This window comes from Epithele typhae (genome assembly GCF_022376455.1).
Source record: "Epithele typhae strain CBS 203.58 chromosome Unknown BXZ73scaffold_34, whole genome shotgun sequence".
NCBI lineage: Eukaryota > Fungi > Basidiomycota > Agaricomycetes > Polyporales > Epitheliaceae > Epithele > Epithele typhae.
Genome location: NW_025954225.1, coordinates 124061 through 135999, shown reverse-complemented (window position 1 = coordinate 135999; position 11939 = coordinate 124061). Strand labels below are relative to the sequence as shown.

Sequence of the window (11939 nt, the reverse complement as noted above, 5' to 3'; positions counted from 1 at the left end):
GGCGCAACGGGCCTCCGTGACACACAAAGCTCGAGGGTGTACTGGACTGGAAAGCAGCCGAGGGCATTCGGCGTTCGTCTCTGCCAAAGCAGCCTCATGTTCCTCGTTCGCCCGGCACGGCTGCTCTCGTGCCGCGCCTCTCCCGCGTCCCCACAACCAACCACCGCGCCTTCGTCCCCCCGGTGTCTCTCTTCTGCCCTCGTCTTTTGCTGTACACCTACCGTCCTACTCTCGTTCCCTGACTGCCCATTACAACCCCTCACGCCTCCTTGACGTCCCTCGCCATGTTCAACGGCTTCAACCAAGGTCCGATGCCACCAAGTGAGGCCGAGCTAGCCACGCAAGCACTCAACGAAGAAGCCCTCTACCGCTTCCCCTCCTTTGACTCCGATGCCGCCGTCATGCTCGGACTCTCCCTTCGCAAACGCTTCCGCGCCTCTTCACGTCACGTCAAGGTCCGCGGGATGGTCCTTTCCATCCAGACCATTGCCGGCCACACCCTTTTCTCCTGCACCGTCGGAAACTTGGGTGGAGGGGTCGACGGCGGCGACGTGAGCCTAGACAGCTGGAGAACACTAGAGGTGCGTACTGATGTGGCCTGCGTGCACACGCACTCGCAGTACGTCATCCGTACAGTCAATGACCGCACGCACCTAGAGCATGATTTCAGTCACACGGCGGACAGGACATTCAAGTTGGTATGTCGAAAAAGGCATGAACGCAATGGGAAAGACCCAACGACAGCTCGGTATCCAAACCGAGTACAGGATTGGTGGCGGAGGTACGTGCGCGCATACAACCAGCACTATTCTGTGTGTTCTACACGCGTTTGTCGCGTTTTCGACGCGTCATCTCGTGTCTTTGTGACCTCCCTTGCTAATCGTGTTTTTAGCAGCGTTTCCAATATGGTTGGAGGTGAGGACACGCTGTTGATCTGGTTATGACGTCGTGAGCGGGTGGCTGAGCCCACGCATAGAACGCACCATGCTGCCCCATCGCTATCGTGGCCTGCTATTCCGGGTCTAGTCAAGATGACCACCATGTGCGCACCCCGCAGCTAACGCATCTCTGTCCACACACTAACGACCTCGGAACACGGCAGCTGGTTGTCACTGCCGTTCGCGACTATCTCAAAAAGCTTGACCGCCCAAACATCGTCAGCGTAGGACCTCCCCAAGCCCAAATGACGACCGGCATGAGCACCAATTTGGGTACGAGCACGGGCATGTCGAGCTTGACTCCGAGCCTGCCGACGATCCTCTCCATGTCCCACCAGCACACGGGCCATACCCACGCGCCCCGCCCCCCAAGCACGGTACGCCGGCGCCGGTCCAGTCTCGATTTGCGCGCCCGGAGCGACTCACGGACTCGCCTGTCCCCCTCTCCTCCTGCTCAGGAATGGGTCCGTGACCCTGCGTCCCGCGGCATGCATGACCATTACGATGACCACACCCAGGGGGAAGAGAGCGAGTATTGACATTAGGATGGAGAGGTAGTGTACGCATGTACCGGGCCGACATGAGACATCGCGATGACGATTAATGCGCTTCGCCCTCTGACCGGCCGGCTGAGTATGGTGCACGAAGGACATTGAGTTCCCCTGGCATACGACAACATGGTGAGGGATCAATACCCATGCAAAGGAGAATATGCATACTGTGTCGGAGTAGGATCATTCGCTGTCCTTCCGGGGTATCTGGGCTTGCTTCCGGGTCGGGTTGGCGCACATCGTAGTCTGCTTCCACGAAGACAAGTGAACCCTTCTTGACAGTGGTCAGGTATTCCTTTGCGGTTGAGTTGAAGGCCACAATGCGGTGCCATTGAGTGGCAGGAGTGTCGGAATCTAACGATGTAGAGTTAGGATCAACCATAATAAGTTGCGTACACAAGACGGACCTGGCGCAGGGCGCGATGTGGAGGTGCCCACAGTGTAGCTGGTGTGGAATCAGAGGATGCTGGAGCGCGCAATGCAGACAAAAAACATACGTAACGTACTCCGCGTCGTTCTTTGCGACGCGCACCTCCGGGTCCTGCCCAAGGCGACCGATAAGGGTAAGCTTCGCCATGTCTCGACCGCGCACGGCAGACGTTGAGAATGCCTGTAGACAATTGTTTGGCGCGGATTTGGAAGGGAAGCTCGGAGAGCACATACCCGAGCGGGTGCGCGAAGAGCCGCACGCGTAGCAGAGAGGTTGAACATGATGGTAGACAGCAGGAGGAGGAGGAGGAGGAGGCAGACCCGTCGCTCGCTCGTCGCGTCGCGCGCGTCGTAGTGTTCGTCACGCGTTGTGACAAGTTACAACGCCGGTTAGATCGGGCGTTCTCAGCCTGTGAAGTTCAACTTCATTGGGTCCGTCTCGCTCCTTCTGCTGCACCCTCACCGTGTTCTCGGACTCGACACCATGTCTCGCCATCGGTTTATACGCAACATGGATCTCGACGGTAGGCAGACTTGCGGACTCTTGTCCGGATTCTCACCCACAACCTGCTGCAGAGGAGATGGACGACGGAGCGATGGACGATGGGGGGTACGAGGACCTCAGCAATGAGGATTATGGTGCGTCGCTGCGTCACGAGCTCGGAAAATGCGCTGAAACCGTTCGCAGACAAACTCATGAGCGGCCTCGAGCACATACGCGCCATTCTCGGAGACGAGAAACACTCACCAATCACGGACGCGGAGATCAAGGACGCCTTGTACCACTACTACTTCGACGTTGAGAAGAGCGCAGCGTACCTCATCGGTAAGCAGCCTTCAACCGCGCGCGCAGGAAAAGGCGTCATATATTCCTACAGAGGAGCAAGAGCGCAAGGTCGCGGCCCAGGAAAGGAAAGGTGAGCTTCGGCCTATTATGTTGTACCCATCCCCCCTTGTTCTTTGCCGCCTTTCGCGTCCTGCCTTTGTATCTCTGTGATGGCGTGGAATGGCGTCCGTTGCTTCATAGTTCGTGCGGCATCGAGAAGGTGCACTCGTCTTCCCTGCAGAGCCTGCCCTCACAGCGCGCTGACGTCTCCTCGCGATCCCCAGCATCCGGCTCCTCCTTCGATCAAGACGGGAAGCCGCTCCCCATTCCTCCGCCCGACGATTACGCGGACTGGTCTCCTCCGTCTGACAACGGCTCTGGGCGGCACAACGTCCCCTTCGTCCGTCTCACTCAGAGCGAATACGTCTCGTCCTCGGAGCAGGAAACCACACGCGCCTCGACGCGACCAGGAAGTCTGTACACCATCGCGGAGCAGACGGAGTATTCGGAGGACAGCAAGGACTGGCCACCCGCACCCTCGCCGTTCGCGATGCTGCATGGACTGCCGGCGGGTTCTCGAGGGACACTCATGTCTTCAATCACGACAGACTACGGGCAGATGATCGGTGAGTCGCTCCTATATTCCTGCGCCTTAGAAGCCGTCTGATGACGCTTTGCCACAAGAACGTAAAGAGAGGATGGCGGATCCCAATGAAATCCCACCGTCTCCTTCGTCTTCTGCACTGCGCCGCCTGTCTCTGCATGACCTCGGTTCGCCGGGCGGCCCTCCTCAGTACAACTGGTCATCTTCGTCGTCGGAGAGGAGCTCACGCCCCCCTACTATTGTCGATCTCCCGTCCGTGGACATCGACAACATCCCGGATATTCCTGATTACAAGTCGAAATCGAGTTTACCTCGACAGGGACGCTCCGAGGTGTCGCTGGGGACCAAAAAGTCCGCACCGAAGGCGCTTGCAGCAGAAGAGAGTAGCACCGACCACTTCGAGACTGCCTCGAGCGCTATCTCAAGTAGCGCGACGGGTGAGAAGACGGCTAAAAAGTCCAAGCTTTCGCAACTCGCCAGCTCTCGCTCTAGTGCGAAGTCTAGCGCGAGCAGCGTTAGCGCAAGCTCTCGCTCCTCCGTGACGCGCACCGAGCGGGCGAGCCAGATCACATATCCTGCTCTGCGCCCTGGCGTCGGCTCAACGGTCTCCCTCTTGCCACCACGACTTCCCTCTATCATCGGCTCTGACTCATCGATCATGACAACAACGTCCTCTGTGACGCGCAAGGTCGAGCAGGCGATACAAAGCGCAATGGTATTCGAGGCTCTGGACCGGTCGATGCCCCCAGAGCCATCTGTTGTAGAATCAACGGTGCCACCTACGCCCCCACCGAAGTCGCACCACAGATTCCCTCTTGTACCGACGAACTTTCCCCTGGTGCAGTCGAACTTCCCACTTGTCCCCATGTCCCCGTCGACCGCACCTACGCCCACCCCACCACTCTCGCCGCCTCCGGCCGACCTCAGAGGGTGGGCGGCGATTAGGTCAGAGTCGGACAGTGGCACCGCGCGTGACGACGAGACTCCGCCCCCGGTCGTCCACACCCTTCCTCCTCTCTGGCATTCGGCACCCCAGCAGTATCAAATGCAGTACCAGTCGCCCTCTCCGGAGCTCCAGTCGCCTCCCCAGCCATACCAGTCGCCACCACCCCCACAGCAGTATCAGTCGCCCCCACAACCGTACCAGCCGCCCCCACAGCCGTACCAGCCGCCCCCACAGCCGTACCAGCCGCCCCCACAGCCGTACCAGCCGCCCCCACAGCCGTACCAGCCGCCCCCACAGCCGTACGAAGCCCCGCCGCGACATTATCAGCCCTACCCGTTGTCTCCCCAGGTATACGAGGCCGCTCAGTCTCCACCTCGCTCAGCCAAGTCTTCGACGTCATCGACCCAACCGTCTGTGCAGGTCCCTCGTTCGCCACCCCCAGTCACTCCACCCCCTGCTTCGAGTCCGCCACGGACGAAACCATCTGCGTCGCCCCAACCCAGGCAGCTGTCGAAGTTGGCGAAGTTGGCACAGGCCAAAGCGCAGGAGCAGAGCAAGACGAAACCACACTCCCCGTCTCAGCCTGGGTTCATCCTTCCGCGAACTACGACGGAGTACCTGACTCCCACTGCGAACGGCGCAACCGCTACAACCGCGATCACCACGTCATACCAATCTCTCGCCGGGTTGCTGTCAAAGAACCAAATCCGTCCTCCAAAGCCAGAGGTGCAGCCGCTTCCTCCAATGCAAACCGGGCCGCAGACCCCACGCAAGACATCAGACTCGAAGCAGTCGAAGCTCGCGATGAAGAGCAAGTCGGCCCGTTCGAAACAACCGGAGCCAGAGCCAGAAGCCGACCTACCAGTTATAGAGGTGCCGATGTTCTCCGCCAGTGCCATCCGCTCCCGCGCACCCCCGTCTGTGTTCGCGACCGTGCTCGTCACCGAGGAGGTCGACACCGTCTCGCTCAACGGCTCGGACGGCGTCCACCTTTGCCAGCACCACAAGGCTGAGCGGGACCGGAGGCGTTCCTCCAAGGGCAAATTAGAGAGCGGCCGCTCCTCGGGTTCGAAACGGACGGAGCGCGAGGAGAAGACGCCGACGATGCCCCCCAGCCCGCTCCCGCTGATGCGGGGCTTCGCGTTCGACTCCCCCAGCCCGGACGACGTAGTGTTCAACGCGCGGCGGGGCACGTCGCTCGCGCGGTCCACGACCGTCTCCTCTGTGATTTCGGCGTCCTCGCGCTGATTTACTTGATCACCTCTCTTTTTCCTTCATTTCCTTCAATCTGGGCTTTTGTCGTTGTTGCCACTCTAGTGTTCCCCATATTCTTCAACCCTCCCCCTATATTTGATTCGGAGGACTGTGCATGTACTAACAATGTAACTTGTCAATGATATTCAGCTGCCAAAGAACGCGAGAAGGCTGCTAAGAAGGCAGAGGCCGAGGCGAACAAAACTAAGAAGGCGGCCAAGGCTCCGGTAGCTTCTCGACCCGTGGGCGCGACAGATCAGAGCCAGCTTGACATCGCCGGGCTGAACCTCAATGACGACGAGCCGCTAGAGGCGATCCCGGACGAGCCTGCGAAGACCCCGGCGGTGATAGAGAAGTTGATTGTGGAGGCGAAGGCAGCGTTGGCGGTGCAAGAGAAGAGCGAGAAGAAGTCGCTGAGTATGGTCGTCGTTGGTGAGTATCCCAGGCGTCGTCGCATTTGAGTGAGAATGATGACACGGAGCGGCAGGCCACGTCGACGCGGGGAAGTCCACGATGATGGGCCGACTGTTGTATGAGCTCGGCCGGGTGGATGAGAAGCAGCGGTACGCGAATGAGCGCGAGAGCGCGAAGATTGGCAAGAGCAGCTTCAGTTGGGCGTGGGGGCTCGACGGGACGCAAGAAGAACGCGAACGGTGAGTCTGAGTGCACGGCCAACATGCCAGTTGAGAACATGCTTAGTCCCTCCTCTCAGGGGAATCACCATGGACATCGCTCTGCAGACCCTGACCACACCGCACCGCGTCATCACCATCCTCGATGCTCCTGGTCACAAGGATTTCATCCCGAACATGATCTCCGGCGCCTCTCAAGCCGACTCGGCGCTGCTCGTCGTCGACGCTGCCGTCGGGGAATTCGAGGCCGGCTTCGACCGTGGCGGCCAGACGCGTGAGCACCTCATCCTCGTCCGCAGCCTCGGCGTTGCGCAGGTCGTTGTTGCCGTGAACAAGCTCGACCAGGTCGAATGGTCCCGCGCGCGGTACGTCGAGATTTGCGAGCTCCTGAAGCCGTTCCTCGCCCAGTCGGGCTTCCACCCCAGCAAAACCAAGTTCGTGCCTGTTGCTGCTATGACGGGCGTGAACCTTGCACAGGCGGAGCCGAAGGGCTCGCCCCTGTTCGAGTGGTACAAGGGGCCGACGCTGGTGGATCTACTTGGTACGAGTCGCGCGTATTCGCGCTTGTGGATGCAGAAGCTTACTTTCCGTGGTTTCCAGACGCCCTCGAACCGCCAACACGCGACATCAACGCCCCTCTGCGCTTCCCCATCTCCAACGTCTTCAAGGGCACGCTCTCCGGCATCGCGGTCTCGGGACGCATGTGCGGCGGGGTCGTGGTTGTTGGGGAGCGCTTGCGCATCGTACCCGGGGACGACTCTGCTACCGTCAAGGCCATCGACAGCGACGGCGACAGCATGCAATGGGCGGGTTCCGGCGCGAACGTGAACCTGACCCTCACCGGCGTGGATCCCGTCGCGCTCGGGATTGGGAGTGTGCTGTGCCGGCCCACGGACGTCATCCCGCTCGCGACGGCGTTCACCGCGAAGATAATCGTGTTCGAGATCCAGATCCCTATCACTATCGGTACTCCTGTAAGTGTTGTGATGGGTGCGTGGGTCGCGTGGGGAGCTGACGCGTCTCTAGGTCGAGCTCTTCCACCATTCGCGCGACGTACCGGCTTCGTTCACTCGACTTGTATCCGTCTTGGACCGGGCGAACGGGAGTGTGGTGAAGAGTAAACCCAGGTACATGTCTTGACCTTTGCCTCGTGCCGCTGTCTTCTAATATAGCTCATATGTCCCAGGTTCCTGACTAAAGGCATGTCTGCTGAGGTGGAAATCACCATCCGAGAGGCAGGCTATCTGGGGTCTTCCGCGCGGGCGGTGTCCATTCCCATTGAACCATTCTCGGTTAACAAGGACATGGGCCGTATTCTCATTCGTAGGGGTGGAGAGACGATCGGAGCAGGTGTGTAACTGGACGCATGCGAAATTTCCTTGCACTGACTCTGTCGGCTGTACTACAGGTGTGGTACTACAGCTTTTGGCTGCGAAGGCAACAGAGGTCGTTCGACGTGAAACAGACGATAATGGCGATTAAAGTAGTAATGGCCGCATTCCGAAGAACTGTAGAACTGCGGCAGTGAACTGACTAGTACTGTATCGATATCAAATCAACAGCTTGTATACAACTGAGTAAAAGTTACACGTGCGCGTACGCTATGTCTGTTGTGCCTCAACTTGCGCACGGCACCCGGAAAGTGCGTTGGCGACTTGTTTGGGAGGCTCTGATGCCCGAGCATGAATCCATGACAGGCTGGGCGCTCCAGACTAGTACTGCGTGCCAGTAGCTTCCACCATGCTTCTGCCTCCCCTTCCCACCTCTCTCGTACGCCTCCATTCCCGGGGGTCCCCTCTTCGTCTGCGCTATGTCGGAGCATCAACATGTCTCCGATGCCATCTACCATCCTATTCCTCAGGCTCCTGTAGCCTCTAATCCAATCCCTTCCGCCTCCCCCGACCCCGACCCCGATGAGCTGCCAATGAGTCCTATCGGCCCTAATCTTCCTCATCCCAAACTAGACCCGAAGGTCCACTGGATACATTTTCTATTAGGATGTGCTGTTCTGTTGCCTTGGAATGGTGCGTCTTTCATAGTGCACATATGCGTGTGGACCTGTGGTAGTTCATACAGCTGACATGGTTCGGACGATAGCTCTAATCACCGCGACACCATACTTCCAGTCGCGAGTCGACGGTACACCACTGCGGGGCATCTTCGCGTCGTATCTATCCATGACTTTCACCGCCGCGAATCTTGGGTTCCTCGCACACGCAACTGTGACGGCTAAGAAGGTGCGTACCTTTCCGTTCGCGCCACCCCGCCGCTCAACGACGGGGACACCTCTCAGGCCTCCAACACACGCCGCATCCTATCCTCCCTCGCAGCCCTCGCCCTGCTCTCCCTCCTCCTCGCCGCGAGCACATACACCCACCCCGCTGCCAGTGTGTTCTTCGCCTTCGTCCTCGTCAACGGCGTCTTTCAGGCGGCCGCGGGCTCGTACCTCCAGACCGCGGTTGTCGCTATCGCCGCTCTCTTTGGTCCCGCGGCAATGCAGGCGATCATGTCTGGCCAGGCTGCCGTCGCGGTAGTCATATCTGGGGTACAAGTATTGAGTGCACTTGCGTCGGTGCGCCCCGGGGACGCGAACGCCAGCGCGGAAGAGCTTGCAGCAGAGCAGGCGGGGCCGGCGGAGCGGAGCGCATTTATCTTCTTCGGGCTCTCGACCGTCTTCCTGGTTGTGTGCGTCGCGGTACAGATGTACCTGGTTTCTCTGCCGGTATACAAGACCGTGACGGGCGCGAGGCGGCGGCACGGGTCGGAGGGCGCGTCGTTACTGGCTTCAGACGACGAGGACGCGGACATGAGGCGGGAACTGAGGAGGGTGGACGGGAAGGGACAAGTGACGCGGGTCGCGAAGCAGAACGCGACGTTCAACTTCGCTGTGGCCTACGTCTTCGTTGTGACACTAGTGAGTCGCCTCGCCCACCCTCAGCCCGGTCTCTGTCGCTGAACGCACACCGCCCACAGGCTGTCTTCCCGCCCATCACGGTCTCCGTGACGTCGACGAACCCGGCGGTGCACCCGCTCGTGTTCACCGCGGTGCACTTCCTGATGTTCAACCTCGGCGACTTTGGCGGCCGCACGCTCTGCTCCTTCCCCCGCCTGCACGTCTGGTCGGCGCGGCGCCTTGCGCTACTCGCGCTCCTCCGCACGCTCTTCGTGCCCCTCTTCCTGCTCTGCAACGTCCAGTGGGGCGCGGGCGCGGGCGCGGCGAGGTCTCCGGTGATCAGCTCAGATGCGGCGTTCATGCTGCTCATGCTGCTCTTCGGGGGCTCGAGCGGCTACGTGTCGAGCATGTGCATGATGGCCGCGCCGTCGCTGGCGCACAACCCGCGGCTGGGCGGTCGCGCGGAGGACGTGGACGTCGCGGCGACGGTCGCAAGCTTCTTCCTCGTGGGCGGGCTCGCGGTAGGGAGCGTGGTGAGCTTCGCGGTGCGCGGGGCGGTGTGCGACTGCAACCCGTTCGCATCGTGATCTCGCGGTTGTATAGAATGATAGACGGTTTGGTTCCCTGCGTGTAATATAGAACTTGCATACTATACCGTTCGCAGCGCGGACTAATATCGTGCTCTATGCTGATCAAGACTCCCACTATTCGTGCTTGCAGTCTCGAGGGCACTCCGGCTACTGGTAGCTGGGCGCATTCCGCTTCCACACAATGCTCGCACTTTGATTCTGCCAATGCTCCTGCGCCTTCGCTGCCACACAAGCTGATCAATCGTGTGCTCGAAGAGGCCGTGAATCATGTGTTGTACGTATGCCCTTCAAGGATGGGTGCACATGACGTCAACCACTGCCTGGGCCCCACTGACGTCTCGCGCCGAAATCCGTAAAGCAGGCGAGATTCTTCAACACCCCGTATATAAAGTTCGTTGCCCTCTCCTAACTCTCTTCATCTCAGCCATGGTCGTCCTCTCCAACACCCTTCGCGCCTCTCGCGTGCTTCCAACCTCATCCTCGCGCTTCCTTCACGCCTCATACGTTCTCTCTGCACAAACCAACCCCGCTCGTGACTCTCACAATGTCACCCGCACGGCCAACAAGGCACCAGAGTCGGAGGCCGCCCCTCGAAGTGACGCGTCCGGTGGAACCAACCAGTTGTCTGCTCAGCCAGTAAGCCACATATTCGGCACCTCTCCATCATCCAGCCGCTGACTGTCGACGTCGCAGGCACCGTCGAGCCCTGCCGCGCTCCCAACAAAACGCATGTTCTCAACCTCCGCGGTGCGCTCCGCCGACACCCCGCACACCGCCGAGTCGTATTTCAAGGACGTCGACACCACCCAGCCTGCGTCCAAGACGCACCAGGTCGACGGCTCCGGCACCGGCTCGGACGTGCAGCGCCCCGACGCGCCCCTGTCGGGCCAGTGGTCTCAGGCCGGTGCGAAGACGAAGGAGTATCGATTGGTGAGTTTGCCTGGAGTGATCCCGAGTGGACGTCATGGGGCTGATTGGAACTGAAATGTCCCTGGCGCAGGCGATGGAGACCAACGGCCGCTACGAGGAGCCCCCTGCATCTGGACCTGAGGCTGAGCAGAAGCAGAGGTATGGGGGCATGCCGCGCGACCCGGAACGGGATGTAAGCAAGCCGCAGGAGGGCCCTGAGGGTGCGAACCGCGGTGGACGTCGTCCGGAAGGTCGGGCGTGAACGCTTGAACTTTACCAACTTGACGCGGGGCGTTTGTATGAGTAAACTGTGGGTCTATTGTACAGCAGAAGATATCCAAGGGTACGTCGTCCCGGCATTTTCATGGATGTATACGAGTGCCATCGAACCTGAATGGGTGATGTGTGAGCATTCGTCAACGAAACTATGTAATGTCCCAGAGACGGCCCGACATCCACCGAAGCCACTCAATGAGACTATCATGCGTTGAGCCACGAAGAATGCTGAGATCCGTATCCCAACGAGTCTCCTCAGGTCACGCTCTGGATGTCGGTCATAGGATCATAACAGCTGAGACACTCACCGAGACGTCCCGGAGCCAGCCAAGACTTCTTGAGATCTATGCCCGAGATAGACAATGAACATTATACAACAGTTGAAGCGAAACGGTGTCGGAAGGAACAGGGTATCATGGAAGGCGGCCCACTGGTGCCCCGGGGAAGCGCGGAGCGAGATCCTTCGCCTGCGCAGCTTGTCTCTTTCTACGATGCTCAGCGAGGCGGAGGGCGAATATGTCGCGGTGGAGTGTATACCGCTGGTGCGTCGGCGTCGGCGCTGGGGGCGGGGACGCACTCGTCGCGGGCGTGAGCGACGGCGACGGTTTGGATTTCTTCTCGTCCTCCCCGTCTTTCTCCTTGTCGTCCTTATCCTTGTCCTTATCCTTCTCTTTCTCCTTCGCTTTATCCGCCTTCTTCTTCTGGCGCTCTTCCCACTCCGCCTTCACCTTCGCGATTTCCTCCGAGCTGAGGCCCATCTTCTTCGCCCCGCCCGCGCCCACGCCATCCGAGACGGCGCCCACCTGACTTGCGAAGCCCGGGTCGGCGAGGTGGGTGTCGCAGGTGTAGAGAAAGTCGGTCGTGTTGAGCGTCGCGAGCACCGTCTTGGTGGGCTTGTGGCAGACGTAGCACGCCTTCTCGGTGCCCACCGCCTGCGCACGGGAGGTCAGCGTGCGGGGCTCCCCGCGACGGAGCCGGGGCGGGGCGGACTGACGCGCTTGTAGTACAAGTTCGTGAGCGGCGATGACATGGGTGGTGACCGTATGGTGACACGGGGTGCGCAGGCTGAGGGGGTGGGGGTCTGGGGATGT

General features: G+C 60.0%; 7 protein-coding genes across 7 annotated transcripts; 5 read left to right on the top strand and 2 right to left on the bottom strand.

The window, feature by feature from the left end:
• Positions 1–284: 284 nt before the first annotated feature.
• Positions 285–1477, top strand: BXZ73DRAFT_90814 (uncharacterized protein; the record flags this gene model as incomplete). Its single annotated transcript, XM_048025765.1, has 6 exons — positions 285–581; positions 658–781; positions 896–915; positions 977–1042; positions 1103–1315; positions 1397–1477. The coding sequence occupies 6 exons, from the start codon at positions 285–287 to the stop codon at positions 1475–1477; spliced, it is 801 nt and encodes a 266-aa protein (XP_047876488.1).
• Positions 1478–1538: 61 nt separating this feature from the next.
• On the bottom strand, positions 1539–2200 carry BXZ73DRAFT_102711 (uncharacterized protein; the record flags this gene model as incomplete). The annotated part of the gene is made up of 5 exons (XM_048015329.1): positions 1539–1600; positions 1658–1843; positions 1897–1934; positions 1987–2099; positions 2153–2200. 5 exons carry the CDS (start codon positions 2198–2200, stop codon positions 1539–1541), a joined length of 447 nt encoding a protein of 148 aa, XP_047876487.1.
• Positions 2201–2429: 229 nt separating this feature from the next.
• BXZ73DRAFT_90813 (HBS1 N-terminus-domain-containing protein) lies at positions 2430–5542 on the top strand (the record flags this gene model as incomplete). Its single annotated transcript, XM_048025764.1, has 7 exons — positions 2430–2442; positions 2495–2557; positions 2607–2744; positions 2797–2835; positions 3053–3370; positions 3429–4165; positions 4643–5542. 7 exons carry the CDS (start codon positions 2430–2432, stop codon positions 5540–5542), a joined length of 2208 nt encoding a protein of 735 aa, XP_047876486.1.
• A 260-nt stretch (positions 5543–5802) lies between these two features.
• BXZ73DRAFT_49123 (EF Tu GTP binding domain-containing protein) lies at positions 5803–7538 on the top strand (the record flags this gene model as incomplete). The annotated part of the gene is made up of 6 exons (XM_048020190.1): positions 5803–5980; positions 6036–6201; positions 6261–6721; positions 6781–7154; positions 7207–7307; positions 7367–7538. Coding segments are annotated over 6 exons (1452 nt in total), but the record flags the coding sequence as incomplete, so codon positions are not given.
• A 452-nt stretch (positions 7539–7990) lies between these two features.
• BXZ73DRAFT_49186 (nucleoside transporter-domain-containing protein) lies at positions 7991–9660 on the top strand (the record flags this gene model as incomplete). Its single annotated transcript, XM_048020200.1, has 4 exons — positions 7991–8204; positions 8278–8417; positions 8474–9094; positions 9154–9660. The coding sequence occupies 4 exons, from the start codon at positions 7991–7993 to the stop codon at positions 9658–9660; spliced, it is 1482 nt and encodes a 493-aa protein (XP_047876484.1).
• A 429-nt stretch (positions 9661–10089) lies between these two features.
• On the top strand, positions 10090–10834 carry BXZ73DRAFT_78593 (uncharacterized protein; the record flags this gene model as incomplete). The annotated part of the gene is made up of 3 exons (XM_048022903.1): positions 10090–10299; positions 10357–10593; positions 10664–10834. 3 exons carry the CDS (start codon positions 10090–10092, stop codon positions 10832–10834), a joined length of 618 nt encoding a protein of 205 aa, XP_047876483.1.
• A 427-nt stretch (positions 10835–11261) lies between these two features.
• Positions 11262–11878, bottom strand: BXZ73DRAFT_90810 (VPS4-associated protein 1; the record flags this gene model as incomplete). The annotated part of the gene is made up of 2 exons (XM_048025763.1): positions 11262–11780; positions 11843–11878. 2 exons carry the CDS (start codon positions 11876–11878, stop codon positions 11262–11264), a joined length of 555 nt encoding a protein of 184 aa, XP_047876482.1.
• Between the last annotated feature and the right edge of the window lie 61 nt (positions 11879–11939).